The sequence below is a fragment of the Aedes aegypti genome, chromosome 2, assembly GCF_002204515.2.
Source record: "Aedes aegypti strain LVP_AGWG chromosome 2, AaegL5.0 Primary Assembly, whole genome shotgun sequence".
Classification (NCBI taxonomy): domain Eukaryota; kingdom Metazoa; phylum Arthropoda; class Insecta; order Diptera; family Culicidae; genus Aedes; species Aedes aegypti.
Genome location: NC_035108.1, coordinates 262,392,736 through 262,410,813, shown reverse-complemented (window position 1 = coordinate 262,410,813; position 18,078 = coordinate 262,392,736). Strand labels below are relative to the sequence as shown.

Sequence of the window (18,078 nt, the reverse complement as noted above, 5' to 3'; positions counted from 1 at the left end):
TAAGAGGAGTTCCTAGGAGAAATTCCCGGTGGAATTCCTGGAGCAAATCATCAGAGCAATTTGTGGAGGAATGCTTGGAGGAAATTCCCGAGGGTGCTTCTGGAGGAAATCCCTGGAGGAAATCCTGGCGAAATCCCCGGAGGAATTCCTGGAGGAAATACCAGGAGGATAAATTCCTCCTGGAAGAAAACTCCGGATAAATTCTTTGAAAAAATCCCCGAAGGAGTTTCAGGCGAAAATGTCTGGAGGAATTTCTTAATGATTTTTTCTTAAGAAATCCCCAAAGGAATTCCTAGACGAAATCTCCGGAGGAAATCTTGGAAATTCTCTGAAGAATTCATGGATAAAATTCCCGGAGATGTTCTTGGGGGAAATCTCCGGAGGTATTCTTGGAAAAAATCTCCGGAGGAATTCCTGAAGGAAATCCCCGGAACAAATCTCCGGATGAATTTCTGGGGTGAATTCGCGGAGGAATTCCTGGACAAAATACTTGGAGAAATTTCTAGTGCAAATCCCCAGAGAAATTTCTGGAGGAAATCCCCGGATAAATTCTCTGAAAAAATTCCCGAAGGAATTTCTCGAGAAAATGCCTGGAGGAAATCCCCGGAAGGATACCCGAAGGGAATACCCGGATAAATTTCTGCAGGAAATACCCGAAGGAATTCCTGAAGGAAATCCACGAGGGAATTGCTGGTGTTAATCCTAAAACGATTTTGTGGAGGACATCCCCGTAGGGATTACTAGACGAAATTCACGGAGAAATTTCTGATGGAAATACCTGACGTAAATCCTAAAGGGATTTTGTGGAGGAAATCCCCCTAGGAATACCTGTAGGGTTTCCAGGAGGAAATCCCCAGAGTAATTCCTTCAGCAAATCCCTAGAGGAATTCCTGAAAGAAATCCCCAATGGAAATCCATGGAGGAATTTCTGGTGGAAAACTTGTTAGACACATCGGAGGAACTTCGGTAAAATTCCTGGAGGAGCTTCTGGAGATTTCTGGTGGAAACCTTGGATAAAAAAACGTCAGATTCTGAACTCGTGCATCGGTCCATAGCTCGATATCGAGTTATGGTTATGGTGTAGGTAACTCAAAATTTTGTCTAATGATTTCTTTAATCTTTTTAAACAGCTGTATAGACCAACTCTTGCATAACTTATTATTTTGCCCTAAAAGCCATTGATAACCGAGTGATTAGCTTTATGTTTTTGAGCAAATTATTGGACCAAGATAAACACTGTCACCACTGGGAGATAAAGGAGGATCTACTCTTCATCGTAGTTAGCTTCAACCTGTAAATGAATAGCTCAGGAACAACAAGGTACACACTCGGTTACCAACGGCTTTTAGGGCGAGATCATATATGATCTCGCTTCACCTATACTACCCATAAACGCATAATTGTCCCATGTGAATAGGAAATCCAGCAAACATGGGACTGACATGCATTTATGGGTAGTATTAGGTGAAAGTGAGAATTCCTGTTTTTATGGCTTATTTTATTTGAAAATTACGAACAGTGCAGCACCGTCAGGGGCAAACTGCGGTCTGAGAATCCTGTTTTTCGTTGTTTTGTAAATAAGTGATCATTCATAAAAGCAATCCTTATTATTCGCTGATGATTGCTTTCATATGTTATACACAACATATGGCGTATAAATATTTGTACCAATTTGTTTTTACCAAACCCATCTCCACCCATCTCCATTTGCAATCGATTAAAAAACGCTATCACACTTCGACTGTGTCATAGCATCGTATGCACATTTTGAAAAACAAAGTCCCTAATCGTCCCAAAGAGGGGACACATATTCTAAAAGTCGAAGAACAAAAATCGTCAGCTTACCAGTTCGGCTTCCTAGTCGCTAACCGAGTTGCTTTGGCGAATGAGCGGCGTAACGGTGGAGTTGTGCCGCGTTTTCCGCGATCCTTCGCTATCCAGTTCGGACGACGGTGTGGTCGAGTTGCTCAGGGCGAAAGTCTTATCGAAATCAATCGTTGCATAGCCGAGGGCTGCCTTTTTGGGGCTTTCCGGTGGAAGCAAGCCGCCGGTGATGCTGCTGCCCACCCCAATCTGCTGCTGCTGGGACTGAAGTGCCGTGCCGGCACCGATGAGGGACGATTCGTTCGCATTGTTCAGATTCAGGGCGGTCGGGTTATTGTTGTTGTTGGTGGCACTCGGGGTAGTTCCCGTTGGTGAGGTAACTTCCGGTGCCGTGGTATTGGAGGACTGGTTTAGGTCCAGGACGCAGTAGTTGACGTACGCTTTGGCTGTCGTTGGAGTGCACGGTTCGGAAGATTCCGGCAGCTGCACGTTGGCAAAGATGTCCGGCTTTGAATAGCGACCTCTGAGCAGGACCGATTTCAATTCACCCGGTTCTAGATTGGCGTAGCAGCGTGTCGATTCCATGGAATAGCTGGAGTTCATGCGCAGATGGGTAAACATGTTTGGCCCCACCGAGGTTGGTGTTTTCACATTCTGATACTGGTTCTCGTCGAAAGAACCGCTATTATTGTTGATCGACATTAGACTAGAGTTGCTTTTACTGGCTGGTTTCGTCGTTTTCGCTTTCGTAACGCTCTCCGACATGCAACCGATGTTCACGTTCATGTATGTCCGCGAGGGATCGATGCCGTCTGGTGTAGTGACCGGAAGCTCTAATGGAAGCGGTTTGAGGTCTGCTTTACTGATGGAGACATTCGAATCGCCATCCGAAAGCGGCGCAACTTCCTGGGGAGGGGCGTCTAACGATACACGATTTGCGGAACAGTAGCTAGTCATACTCACACCGGAATCTTTAACCGGAAATTCTTGGTATAAATTGCTAACGCCATGATGAATACCGACCCCCGCACTGTTCGATGGCAATGGATTCAAAGTGGTTACTTCCAAAATGTTGCTCACGCTATTGGGAGACGAAGGAGAAGTTATATCCGGGCTCACCGGGCCACTGCTCACAGAACTTAGTCGCATGCCTTGTTGGAAACGGGTGGTAATTGTTTCCGGTTGTCCACACGGCCTATTGGGAGTCGGTTCCAGATAGTTTGCCTCAATCGGAAGCGTATCCGTACTCCTGCTTTGGTTAGAATTTGAATGTATGGTTCCGTTGGGACTTAACGACTGACTAGTTGCCATTCCAGCGCGATTTACCACGTAACTTCCGGTAGTGGAGCCACCATGCTGACCACTCCTGGTCGCCGTATTATTCTGCGATACGCTTCTGGCCGCTACTGAAGGACCAGTCGACGCCATCGGAATAGGATGAGGGTCGTTTGGATTGGTAGTTTCGTCACTGAATATTCGCCCCTGGATGTAGGATTGAACCGTATAGAACAACGTTTCTGCCCTTGTACACTTGAAGGCGTAGATTCCTTCTCCGGTGGTACATCTCCTCCCTGCCTCAAAACTGAACTGGTCCACATTGAATCCATACCTTCGCAGGCACTTCAGGGGCCAAGTCGTCGGCTCTTTCCCTTTCCGGTATAAGGTCAATTCCGTTCGCGATACCTCTAGCTGGCCACTCCAAAGAGCGGTCCCATCGTCATCTATATTTATCACGTAGAATATATTCGGGTCCAAATCGTTGATATCGTTCCTCGAATTGATGCACCCCATTCTCTCGCTAAGCAGCACCAGCAGGAAGTCCAGCAACAGTATCAAACCATTTCAATAACGAAGCACTATCCAGCAAAACCCGCTAATATTCCAGCATCATCCCCGATCAGTTCCAAAACTTGGAAGGAGGATAAGGGAACTACCCTTTTCCCTGTTCGGTGCTTTGTGCTTGCTTTTCCTCTACACGCTCAATCGGATCGTTTCCCAGAAACATACACCATTTTCCATCGGTATTGAAATCTCTGCACGCTTCAGAACAGTTTTTACTTCTTTTGGACAAACTTTTCCAGCACTTTTTCGTCAATTTTAGCAAAGATTAAAGAAAATGGAAAACTTTTTATTTTCATGAATTTTCTACTATTTTTACAGAATTTTCTTCTTCTGCTTCTTCCTCGCGGTTGTCAAAATCAGCAACTTGCGCGCATGGTTGCGTGCAAGATGTACTAAAATTAACGTCATTAGTTAGTGGAGGGTGCAACAATTACGTTATCGTGTTTTGAGAAATAATGGGCGGTATGAATAAAAAGCGTTGTTCTTTACTACATGTAGCATCTGCTCAAAAACGAAATCCACAAAGTTTGGTATGAATAAAAAAACCTTTCGAACATAAAGTATCTACCTGGGAGGGAGAAACCAATACAAAATTTATGTACGTCATAGTGAGCCGGAATTCCGCTGTCACGAACTGTCACTGTGAGCCCAGATCTCAAACATTGGACTAACATGGAAAAACCCTTATGTTTTTATTTAAGATCAAATAAAATGTAGTTAATGTAGTTGTATATAGGGTAGGTGTACCAGTTATGGGCATAGTTGTTCCCTATTTCTCCATACGGGATTACTGGAATGTCTTTACATTTTGAAAGGTTTTTTTTGTGTTCTAAAAGTAAGATTCAATATATTGTGAATGTTCTTGGAAGATGGATTTGAAGGGATATTGCTTCAGCTGGTTTGAAATCAGCGGTAAATTTCAAGGGGCACTCCAATACATTCAGGCGGTATGAATATCCTCTAACTCAATAGGATTGTGGCTCGCAGTTACTCACAATTCACATAAAACATCTGTGAATTGACGATTCTAGATATATCCATTACATTGAAGTCCTGTTTCGAACACATTTCTAAATATTTGATTGAAATTTAAGTAATTGAAAACTTTACCAAAATAGAATTTTCCAAATATGCATCAAAACGCCCCTCAAAATATGCTTCCCTCCAGCTCGTAGCATAAGCAACTTAAAAAAATTGTCAAAAGGAATCAAAACAAACCACACAAAAATCGTGGTAGTGAAAAGGCAATCTAACGTACGTGTTGCACCAACGGCAACGGTGTATACAAAAATGACAGAGAATCAGTCGATTTCGAATACATCTCTCTCTTTCATCGACCGACGATTTGGACGGCGATTTGAGAAACGGCGGTTTAGAACCGCCGTGTCCAATCTGGAAATCTCCGTACAATATTTCTTGATGTTTAAACATTCAAAAATTTTTGAAATGTGAAAGTTATCGAAATATGACGTATGGCCAAATAGGGAACCTCTATGGCCATAACTGGCACACTTTCCCTATGCTTTAGAAATAATTAAAAACAAAGAAATCACCTACTTCATTAAATATTATGTATCCGGTAGAAATCAAGACCAACATTTATTTATAATTATTGTTTTCTCGGGCCCCGTGCATCGCAGCTAATATGTGAATAGTGCGCTGTGTTCATAAAAATCGTAAGAATGCAGCGCCACACTAAAAAACTGATTTCAAAATCGCGCGAGTTGAGGCGATCATGAAGGTATGTTCATTTATTAGAATCATATCGATGTTTCGTCATCATCCAAACTTTTGCAGATTATTTTGTAAAAGAGCTCCATTCTGGTCGCCGTAATCAAGTTGGAAACAACTGCGATTTGGATCGAAGCGGAACAGGTTGGAAGAAGCATTAACCATGAGTTGCAGAGACACATTCACCAAGATATAATTAATATGGAAATAAATAAGTTGCATGCGAAAATCGTTTTTCTTACATTTTCATTGCCATTGTTTACTGAACTTAAAGAAAAATGGCATTTTAATTCATTGTGCATGATTTTACAACTTTAATCTAAGTATGCTGTTTCACTCAAGAAAAGTAAAGAAATTCCTCGACTGAAAGGGTTAAGAAATTTCCTACAGAGAGCCCCCTTTGAAGTGACATTTCTTCTCAACTGCGTACTGCGATCAGAAAAAAGTGATTTTCTTGACCATTTCTTGGGAGAAATTTTTCACGCATCGAGATAGGCGATTCCTTTTCTTGTCAGTAGCAAACCGGCCTTTAAGCATTAAATGCATAATTCTCGAAAAATCATTTACGAATATAAAACCGTTTATACTAAGCAATGCTTAATAAATTAAAATGCATGTGAATGAATAAATAGACCGAATATGGTTTTAGAATGGTATTTAAGCTATCTAGTATCTATTTTTTAAGCGTGTATGCTTTTCCAATATGGCGGATTCAGCTATTTGACATAGGGCTCATTCACAAATTTCATAACGCTGAAGGGGGTGGGTGGGTGTCCTCACCATGTCACGACTCATGCAAAATTTGTACATCATTCATACAAAAAGCGTTACGAGGAGGTGGGTGGGTGTCAAAAATGGTAGTTTTTGGCGTTATGAAATATGTGAATGAACCCATATCGTATTACCTCCCTTTTAGATACCTTGCTCTGACGCGTCTGACGCACAAGTACAAATTTTTGAACAAAATCCATTTTCCTTGATTCTACTCTAACATCGCAAGGACACCCACCCACCCCCTCAAGCGTTATGAAATTTGTGATTGGTCCCATGTTACGTGTCACCAACACTACTTAAAGATTGCCGGTTGAAAATATAAACAACGATCAGCTGTTCCCAGCAAAATCAAATGGCAGTATTTTCAACCAGCAAATTTGCGCACGTGTTCGTGACACCGCTCGCCGAGAGCTCAATGCACCGGTGATCCACCGATGTAAACAAATGCATAGACGGACCTGTCACATGAAAAGGCCTACAAATTTTTGAACAAAATCCATTTTCCTTGATTCTACTCTGCTTTTAGCACTCGATTGTACTAAAAAATATGAAAACACCAACCTTTTGACGGCTCCCAAAAAAAGATTAAAAAAATTGAATCACTTTTGTTTTGAAAACGTAGCCTGACGAAGCTCGAAGTAACAACATCGAAGCGCAGGAAGGGTCCCGAGAGAGTGGCGGAAAATTATCGTCTTTTTGTGCGGAAAATCGATAATCAATCGGAGCATTTTCCGTATACGGTTCGTCTGCGTCGCGATTCGGGTCTTGAGAATCGAAGTTTTCTGGTGATTGCTGCGAAAAGTGTCCTTTTGGCGATCGGAAAAACTAAGTGTTGTTGTTGTTGTTCACTTTGGTGGGGGTCTGGAATGTGCAATAATGGAGAAGGCTGAGCTACTGAATGGTTGTTCCTCCAGCTACAACAGTTCCGTGGGGGAGGAGCAAAATAAATCGCTGACCTCGATCGAGGCTGATCGCAGCTTTGAGGAATACTGTGACGAAAATAGTCGGTTGATGGAACTGAACGATGGTTCTTGTGGTGAGGGGGAAGTGGAAGATGTAGGCAGCCTTTTGGAGTCCCAGCAATCATCCGGGAAGAATATTGCCTTTGTCCAGCCAAATAATCATCGTAGGTCCGACGAACCGACGGAACTCAGCTTTGAAAAGTGTACGTATCGAACAGTTGGAACACTATTCGTTTGAGGAGGATGTTTGGTAATGTTGTTTTGTTGTTTGCAGTTCCCGAAAATCACGAAGAAAAATTGAAGCGTATCAAAATTGAGAATGCGCTGGACGATTCCAAAACCACACAAGACGAGTGGAGGAAGTTTGCGAAATCGGAGTACGGGCTCATCAATGGTGAGTATACAATAGTCTGCTTTTCTGCGTTGCACCAAGTGTTTTTCGAAGGTCGCCTTTTTTCGTCGACTTGCTGCACGGTTCGGTGATTCGTGCAATGTTTGGTTTGTAGAGGAATGTAAGCCAATAATGAAATTATTGAGAGGGTGTTTTGAGGTAGCAAACATTATGGAGAAAGTTCCTGTTTGGTTGTCCGCCGATGCAGTTCATACAAGTTTATATGCGTTAATAAATTAGCGCTATTATTTATAGGAGTTATTCCTTGCTGCTCTGATGCAATCGATGCCCATAGGGTAGGGCGGGGCAAGATGAGCACCTTAACCCCCCAACGCCCAGTATCACCTCTAGGTGACACCTGTTTTGTTTTGCTTTGCAAAAATGCAACTCTTTTGTGATTTCCGTGAAATCAGTTGTAAATGAAAGCTATACTTATCTAGTTTGATTTTTGCTAAAAGTGATCCACATCAATCCGGAGTGACCACCGGGAATCGACTCCAAGCAGAAAAAGTCCATTTTCTTTCTTTTAATTATAACAGGAAACCAAAACGACATTTTATTTCAAAACAAACGTGGTTTGCATTGTTTTCAGATATGCTTCAAATATATTTGAGGTATAAAATTTTTGGACACAGTGTGTTCTTTATATTCCGATTTTTTCATCTCTGACAAATTTTCGTCTATGCATTTGACATGACAATGGATTGCAATAATATTCAGAAAGTAACTGTAAGAAGCGATGAATAATAGTCGTAAGATGTCGAGAAAAATCAGAAATAGCCACCGCGGTCTTTATTATGGTACCCAGAACCTGTTTTGGGAAGCATCTCAGAGTCCCAGAACTGTTTTATTCGAGATAATGAATACTGAGCTTCTCAGTTCAATTCAAATGAGCTGTATTTATCTAGATTCGTTAAATGATCAAAATACTATCATGGTCTATTGTTAGACCTACAGTTTGGCCTTTTGGGAGATCCGGAACATCCGTAAAATGACCATTTATCTAGAGCGTCGCGATTTTTTCTAATCCCTTTGTTTTCATGACTTAAAGATACCGCCAATATTGAAATCAATTTTTAAGCCATTTTTGGAGCCATCGGATACTCTACCGGATGATCCGGAACATCCGTATAAGCCTAAAACTTGACCTAAGGCGTCCTAGGTTTTTCAAAACCATTTGTTTTCTAGATTAATTTATGAAACTGCCAGTAAACTTTACCGCTTATATTCTGAAAGAAATCTTCTGAGTTCTGTTTGATCCTTCGACCTTGACACTTGCTCCTGCGGGGGCGGGTGACGAGGGCAGGATCTAACATGTCGCGCGTCAGTCGAGTATTGAAATGAAAAAGCACCGCGGATCGTTAGTAGTGGTTGATCTATTGATCGAGTCGCTTGCTCTTGCGTGAGCGAGTGATGAACACTTGTTCGGGGTACAATGTGTTTTCGAATTATATCGCGAATCCGATTTGGCGTGATTATATCATGGATCACATCACCAACCATTATTGGTGACTCCCAGAACTCTACCTTATCCCACTAACCCAATATCCTTACCATGACAACTGTGGAGATGCAGAGGTATACTCGGTCTCTAGTAACAACCGTTGTCGAACTAACATTCCTTCCCTTCCCCGATGACCGTAAGGACGTGACCGGCGCCGTTATTGACTTTTAGATTTTGAGCTCTCGATTTTTGCATATTGAAGAATGGTAAGCTAATCCCAAGCCCCATTCATAAATTCCCTGTGCAACTTCGATTGTTCTGGTCAATCACGGAGTAGCAACTACGAATTGTACGGTCATCTATGCTCATGCTCATGCTATATTCTGAAAGAAATCTTCTGAAATAAGAAATGAACTTTACTGAGTATTTTAAAAATTAAAACTGAAAAATTTACAGACGCAAAAGTGATAAACCGATGCAAAGAGTACAACATTACAGTTGTATAATTAATTTGATATCCAATGATAACAGTTAATTTTACGGGTTATCTTCTGAGAAAAAAAATACTGATTCAAAAAGTTACACATTTTAGTTGTGCTATACAGCTTATACTAAATTATAGCAGCAAACTACAGCGATTATCGTCTAAACACCTTATTGTGATTGAACCCTAAAAGTCCTAAACGGACCGAAACGCCGGGAAAAATAAAAAATAAACTAATGTTTTTAATTCCCCAAAGACTGCTGAGCCAACATTGGTTCAATAACATAATCTCAGTCGAAGCTCATCCAATAATAGGGCGATATTCAAAACTGAAAAAGGCAATAGATGGCTCTTCCTCAGTGGTAGTAAAAACAAAATCCTGAAGCAAAGAAAGCACCATGGAACATAAACTACACAAAAAGTTATGTATTCACATTGTGCTTGATTTCTAATCACTACTTTTTCGATCCAGGTTCCTAATTGCTGGTAATTCACGTTGTTTATTATTTTCCATACGTTGTGACAGCTCTCGACTACCATTCTTCCATACGCTTGTATTGGAAGTTTGACAATCCAACGTAGCGCGATCAGTGAGTGGAATAAAAACATCAGTGTCGTTCGGCGGTCAGTGACAAAAACTGAATGTTTGAAAGGTTGTTGTCTGTACTTTCTGCGGCTGGCGCCAACTGTTAGCGTTTAAGGACGAAATAAATAGTCGTTACCCTATTGTTTAAGTTTTCTTATATACCAGCTTAAAAGTAAATCGGTATAATGAACCGGTTTGAAAAATCTGCTATCAATTGATAACAGAAAACTTCACAGGTTATTTTCCGAAATGAAAATAAATGATTTTACCGATTCACAAGTGCATCTGTGAAATGAATTGGTTCAAAAAGTTACAAATAATAGCAGCAAATTTTAGTGATTATCTTGTGAAATATTTAAGAAATCACTCAAAGGGGTTTATCCCTCTTTCAAAAATTTATGTTAAAACTAGTGGTCCCGGCACTTCGTCTTGCCATCAAGTAGGCAGTTGAAAAACGCTTTTGATCGTCCCATATAAAATGACAGTTTCGTTCGCACTCGTTTTTTCAACTTTCCCGATGAATATCCTGGGATTTTTATACACACAAACACGTCGGAACCCTTGACGAACAACACTGAGAAAGAATCATTCAAATCCGTTTACCCGTTCGTAAGCCATTTCGTGACATACAAACACCATTCCATTTTTATTTATATAAGATAAATAAATAAATAAATAAATCTTGTGAAATAAAAATAATTGATTTTACCGGTTCGAAAGTGAACCGGTAAACCGAAGCGGTTTAATAAAAAAACAAGATTTGGCATAATATTTCACCAAACATAGAATTTAAATTTTGATTAAATCGATATGTATAATGAACCGGTCCATCAAATAACAAGATATAACCACAGACAAACAGACGTCACACTCTCATCACTGTCCATCGACCAACTTTTTAACGATCAATTCAAATGTTGGGTAGGTGGTCAACCGACCACCCGCAGCGCTCGCGTCATTTTTGTTCGTGTTTGACGTTTACACACTACCGCCACCTGTTGGTCCATCGGCCAACTACAGTGTTTTTAGCATTGGGCGTACATGATTTCGCGACTATGATTTTGATCGAGATTTGTTCTAAGTGTTACGTCTGTTTCTCTGTGATATAACATTACACGTTGATTCTCATTATTATAAAATACGTTCAACTGAAGAAGAATCACTAACTGCATAAGTGTCCTTATATGCTGACTCAAAAGTGAATCGGTAAAATGAACCGGTTCAAAATATGATACATTTCAATCGAACGACTTAACTTCCATCAAAATAAAACAGCAATTTTTCTGATTATCTTCTGGAATAGAAATAAAATATTTTATCGGTTCAAAAATAAACCGGTACAACAAGTTACCCATTACATTTGTAGGATTAATCTTCTATTAAATGCTAGCAGTTATCTTCACGGAATACTTTCTGAAATAAAAATAAATGTTCGAACCGGTTCAAAAGTGTAACGGTAGAATGGACCGGTTGAAAAAGTTACACATTTGAGTTTACGAATAACTGATACCAAATTATAGCAGCAAACTTCAGCGGTTATCTCCTGAAATAAAAATAATTGATTTTACCGATTCACAAGTGCATCTGTGAAATGAATTGGTTCAAAAAGTTACAAATTATAGCAGCAAATTTTAGCGATTATCTTGTGAAATATTTAAGAAATCACTCAAAGGGGTTTTTCTCTTTTTCAAAATTTTATGTTAAAATAAATAAATAAATAAATCTTGTGAAATAAAAATAATTGATTTTACTGGTTCGAAAGTGAACCGGTAAACCGAAGCGGTTTAATAAAAAAACAAGATTTGGCATAATATACTGCTTCGCGACTAAAAATGGATGAACCAACGTGCGAAGTTCGATTTTTGACCAACTTCGCCGCGTCGCGAGTCACTTCGCTATAGTGCGCATCTATGCGCTTCACCGTGTGCATTATGCGCACTATTGAGAATCGACTTGCGACGCGGCGAAGTTGGTCAAAAACCGAACTTCGCACGTTGGTTAACCCATTTTCTAACGCGAAGCAGTATATTTCACCAAACATAGAATATAAATTTTGATTAAATCGATATGTATAATGAACCGGCTCATCAAATAACAAGATATAACATTACACGTTGATTCTTATTATTATGAAATACTTTCAACTGAAGAAGAATCACTAACTGCATAAGTGTCCTTATATGCTGACTCAAAAGTGAATCGGTAAAATGAACCGGTTCAAAATATGATACATTTCAATCGAACGACTTAACTTCCATCAAAATAAAACAGCAATTTTTCTGATTATCTTCTGGAATAGAAATAAAATATTTTATCGGTTCAAAAATGAATCGGTTAAAATGAACCGGTACAACAAATTACCCATTTCATTTGTATGATTAATCTTCTATTAAATGCTAGCAGTTATCTTCACGGAATACTTTCTGAAATAAAAATAAATGTTTGAACCGGTTCAAAAGTGTAACGGTAAAATGGACCGGTTCAAAAAGTTACACATTTGAGTTTACGAATAACTGATACCAAATTATAGCAGCAAACTTCAGCGGTTATCTCCTGAAATAAAAATAATTGATTTTTACCGGTTCGAAAGTGAACCGGTAAATTGAACCAGTTCATTATTATTATTATTATTATCTTTATTAACGAGATTTGCAGCCCGAGGCTGGCTCATCTCGGCTTTGAACCAGTTCATCAAAAAAACAAGATTTAGCATAACATTTCACCTCCCATTGGAATTAAACTTTTATCTATAACAGTTCACTTTTGGGCGCTGGAGGGTTATTGAATCATGAAGTATTACGGGGGGAGGGTTATTGAATCATGAAGTATTACGGGGGGGGGGGGGTTTATTCGAGGATAAGCACCCCAACACACTATGGGCGATCAGGTGGCTAATAATCGAAAAAAAACTATAAGGGTACATTCCTATGGGGTTGTACGAACTGGAGACGTAGGACCACGATGGTTTCTGTAACTAATTTTTATGTTGTTCTTGTTGCTCGTTTTGACTTCATACTGTTTTCAATGCTCGAAATTTTCGTAAATAATCATGCATATTATATTATAACGATTTGCAACTATGTGCTCGTCTAATCATACCCTAAATATACATTATCTTTATCAGATGATAGTGAGTTCGTTTCGTATAAGCATAACAATTTGATCTATCATCCGTCATATTTATCAATAAGGATGTGAAATTCCACATCAGGTTGTAGGATCATTTAGAAATTATATTTAAAACCTCCTATGAAAAATATGGTAGCATTGGAATGAACAGTAGTGATGGAGACTTGTGCACCATGCTGAACTAAATAAAGAATTTTATATAGAAAATTATTCGAGGATTGTGATGAAAGCCCCAGCCATTGCTTGGTCTGATGGATTGATAGAAATATTATTCATTGCTTGGCAATGTGATAAATAAAGTCGAAATATTACTCTACAGCGGCGTCCGCGGGTACATTATCAAATTTTATTGATGTGGCGTGAACAATGTGAGCCAAATCAAATGTTGCGCAATGTCGGTAGATTGATAAAACAATTTTGAAAAGATGATGATTTATAATGATAAATTAATAAACATTATTTATTAATGTTTTTGGTCCTGAAAAGAGCCGATGGATTTATTAATTTAGATGCTGTCACAGATAAATAGCACTGCGGGGAATCCTTAACGCGAATGTATGAATTTGAGCAAGTAGATAACTTGCTAAGCAGATAGCTTATATGACGAATCAGCTGAATGTTTCGTGGCGTGGATGGCGCGCAATAGCAACAGGTAGTGGATCACATGGCTTAAGTCGAAATCTAGAAATGTAGTTCAATCTTGGAATATCTTGATTTCACAAGCCGGACGCACGATTTACAGCTCCTCGGCTGAGCCACTCCTAGGGCTTATGGTTGGTGACTAACAAACTTGCTTCTTGATTGCACCACCGATGCTGAGTGTGTCACTAGTCGAAATCTGGAAGCACGGGTCAATCTAGAGCGATTTCACGAACCAGACGATGATCAACAGTAGACTGGCCCAGCTCAGTATGGGAGAAAAATAAAGTTGTATGATTCCACGGGGCACCCCCCAGGATTATTTCTTGGGGTTAGAGGAAGCCTTTCTGAAAAATTCAGCTCATTTGGTCGTTCCATGAGCTGGCGCATTTGAATTGAAGGTAATATGGGATTTTCAGCTCAAACATATGAGCATCAGCACATCATCTACTGTTTGGTTCAGGAAAATTGATGATCGCGTTCAATTGTACCCAAAATGTCAAAAACACTACTTGATATAATAGCGAAGAATTTTGTATAAGATTGAACCACGATCAAAATTAATAAAGTTGGTGTTTTAACCATCTGAAGTATATCATGCAATACTGCTTGTATTTCTTCAACATAGCTTGGAGGTAACCACTAAGCGCATCATAGCCACCTATGACGCTGGGCGAGCTGAGGCACATGTCGCATGCATATATGTGACTGTACGGGAGTGCTGATCTAAGCCTAACTTTCAACAACTGAAAAGGTAATGAAAATGAGATTAAATCCAGATACAACCTTCTGCAATTATGTTCATTAGGGTATCAACTAGTGTATTTGTCACTCTGGGCTTATTTGAACGCGAACAATTAGTATACGGAACGAAACAGTGACATAGGGTCAATTTTCAATATATTTGAGACGAATATCCCATACAAACTTCATAACGATTGCGCCAGCTGGTGGAGCAACCAATTGAGTTGAAATTTTGAGAGAGCGTTTTTCTTACCCTAAGGCTCATATTTAGGGGGTGCCCCGTTAAGTTTTACAACTTTTTTGTTCAAGGGCCAGTCTAATCAACAGCTTAGCAGGTACTCCTCGCTAAGCAAGTTCGGAAGAGCTCTTACCAGCTCGAAAGCAAAAATGGAATGAAACCCTTAGAATAGCAGTTATCTCCTCCCTTTTGTGCTTTTCTCCTTCTAGTTGACCAATTTGGGAAATGGGTATGGAACCTTCCTTAGCCGAGTGGTTAGAGTCCGCGGCTACAAAGCAAAGCCATGCTGAAGGTGTCTGGGTTCGAATCCCGGTCGGTCCAGGATCTTTTCGTAAATCAACGTTCTCTTTTGAAACAGTTATTAAACTATTTGGACAGCTATGTGGGATTCAGTAGGTAAACGACATGAACCTTTGATGTCTTGTCTTTCAATTGAGGTGCTAATCAAGGAATTTCGTTAAGCCAGCAAAAAGTTATAAACGTTTAAAATATTTCATGCCAACGTAACGCTCTTGGATTTGAAATTCCAATTTAACTCCTGTATTGAGAAGAGAGACGTAGTCCTACGTAAAAAATCTGAAGAAATCTCTTGATATGGATTTCATTTCTTCTCATATATGCTTTCTCATCATCATCTCACCACACCACCAAATCCATGCTGTATCTCGTTACAGATGACCTGCGTCGCAAAGTGTGGCCCCTGCTGGTCGGTGTCGATCCCAAACTGGTAGATCCTGCCCCATCCCTCGAAGAACTCAACAGCCACCCGGAGTACAATCAGGTCGTACTGGACGTGAACCGTTCCTTGAAACGCTTTCCCCCGGGCATTCCCTACGAACAACGTGTCGCTCTGCAGGATCAGCTAACGGTACTTATTCTACGAGTCATCATCAAGTATCCACATCTCAAGTACTATCAGGTGAGTATCTTGACGTGTCTGGTAGGTGAGAAATATGCAAGGATGACTTCTTACGATCATCTTCTAGGGATACCATGATGTAGCGATCACATTCCTGCTCGTCGTTGGGGAGGAAGTGGCCTTCCATGTGATGGAAATCCTGTCGACGAATCACCTGGTCGAATGCATGCAGGAGACAATGGAACCAACCCAGCGGAGGCTTATGTTCATCTACCCTCTGGTGAGGAGGGAAAATGCTGCGCTTTGCGATTATTTAGAGCGGTGAGTTATCTTCGACCCATAACATGGTAATGTGACGTGCCTGATCATAAACTGAATTTCATAGATCCACCGTGGGTACTCTGTTCGCACTGCCCTGGTACCTGACGTGGTTCGGACACAGTCTCAACTCGTACCGGTCGGTGGTGCGGCTCTACGACTACTTTTTAGCCTCTGACTTTCTTCTGCCTATATACGTGACCTCAGCGATCGTACTGTACAGACAGAATGAGATCTTCCGAGAGGACTGCGACATGGCATCGCTACACTGCTTGCTGTCACAGGTGAGTGTCCTGAATGTTCCATGTAGTTTGGAGTGGCCCATACTGTTCAAACTTCATAGCCGGGATGACGCCCATCGAGCTCATCATCAAGGAAGATGTTCAATGCTTTAATCAAAGAGGTACCACGTACCAGAAGTGCGCGCAACGCGTGAAAAGATACAACAGTAACAGAGATAACACAGTATGCAGAACGTCGGTCTAAAAACTGGTAGCATAATTCTACCCTACGGAAATCTGCTGCGAATGGTCCGTTTCGAAATCTGGGTATAATATGATTACATATTACATGGTGTAACAACATCATAATAATGTTCTGAAAAAAAAATCATTAAAAAATAAAATAGATAAAAGGGTTCCGATTTTGGCACGGCTCCGTTTTTGATAACTGAAAATTTCGACTTTGTTGCCAAAAACGGAACTGTATAAAGTAAAAATCAGAGCATTAACAAGGAAATTTTAGAAGCTTCAATTGAATCTTATTGCGTTTAGAAAAAAAATCAAATAAAGTTATGAAACCCGTAGACTTTTTATAATGTTGACTGTATATCCCAGGAGTTTACATTATCACACTGACCCTAACCTACCGTATAAGGGCCCATTTACTGAGATGTTATAGCTCATACAAAATAGGAAAAATTTTCATACACAATGTGTTACGAGGGGGTTTGGTGGGTGTCGAAAACCGCCTTTTTTGGCGCTATGAAATTTGTGAATAAACCCTAAAAACAGGCCACCTTAATGTAGGTTTTAAGTTGATATTATCTTCTAATAATCTCAAAATAATGGAATGTCTAATTCAAAAATATGTTTCACATTGCACAGCTACCAGAAGATCTGCCCTTTGAATACCTTCTTAAAAACGCCGAAGAGCTGTACCGAAAATATCCTCCAAAATTGGTCGAAAAGGATGTGGAAAACATGATAGCCAAGGAGTAAGATTCTCACATTCCAATTTCGTATTGCCCCCGTCTAATACAATATCCCCCAACTTTTCACAGGAAGCAGCAACGACTCAAAGAGGAACGCGATCGCGAACGACGAAAGGCTCGCAGCGTGGCAAAACCGGGTGGCAATTCGTTCATTGGTCGTCTGCTGCCCCATCTACCGGTGACACGGCGTTCCGTGTTCGTAACGACGGCATTTTCCATTCTGGTTGGCTTCTGTGCTTATTACTACCGTGCGCACCTGATGCCCTTGTCGGCGATCAGATGAGTCGAGCTGTTCCGGCGGATTCCGTCGACTTTCACCGTTGTTACCGGACCGTTGGCCACGTATTGGGGCTGGGACAGCTCGCCGAGGGCACTGCAGTAATTATTCCCAGGCATAAGTTTGGCAAAGGCTTGATCATACCTTCGTGGGAGAGTCAAACGAAAAGCCCAAATCGCTCGATCCCCAAATTATTGTATATTTCAGAACAAAAATGTGATTTCCTTTAAACCATCATTTTCATCGAATAAATTTCATCGTGCATCTTAGTATATATTTGTAAATAGTTAAATAACAATTTTCGGCATGTTAGTAATAAAATTGGAAAAAATCCTTAAGCATTCAATAGCGGAAAGGTAAAATCACAGGCCACCAAACAGACATTACATTAATCGAAAACGGTTTTATCGTACATCACTATCACCAGATATTGTTTCCATGACGACAGCATGGTAACTATACGTCTGTTTGACTGTGATAAATCCTTTATTTAATCGTTTGGCTTTTATGATGAAAACATATGAAACGATGTAGAAACGATATGGAATATTCATAATACGCTAGATGTTAAAGTGAACTGTATATAACTTTAGAAACAATAAACTAAAAATATATTGATAATT

General features: G+C 40.2%; 2 protein-coding genes across 2 annotated transcripts; one reads left to right on the top strand and one right to left on the bottom strand.

Annotated features, from left to right (window-relative positions):
- Nucleotides 1-1,366: 1,366 nt before the first annotated feature.
- Nucleotides 1,367-4,031, bottom strand: LOC5570912 (uncharacterized protein PB18E9.04c). The gene has a single exon (XM_001653339.2). The coding sequence runs from the start codon at nucleotides 3,613-3,615 to the stop codon at nucleotides 1,858-1,860; it is 1,758 nt and encodes a 585-aa protein (XP_001653389.1). The 5' UTR covers nucleotides 3,616-4,031; the 3' UTR covers nucleotides 1,367-1,857.
- A 2,737-nt stretch (nucleotides 4,032-6,768) lies between these two features.
- Nucleotides 6,769-18,071, top strand: LOC5570929 (TBC1 domain family member 20). Its single transcript, XM_001653340.2, has 7 exons — nucleotides 6,769-7,336; nucleotides 7,408-7,527; nucleotides 15,463-15,707; nucleotides 15,775-15,968; nucleotides 16,033-16,249; nucleotides 17,072-17,181; nucleotides 17,248-18,071. Exons 1-7 carry the CDS (start codon nucleotides 7,048-7,050, stop codon nucleotides 17,459-17,461), a joined length of 1,389 nt encoding a protein of 462 aa, XP_001653390.1. The 5' UTR covers nucleotides 6,769-7,047; the 3' UTR covers nucleotides 17,462-18,071.
- Nucleotides 18,072-18,078: the final 7 nt, after the last annotated feature.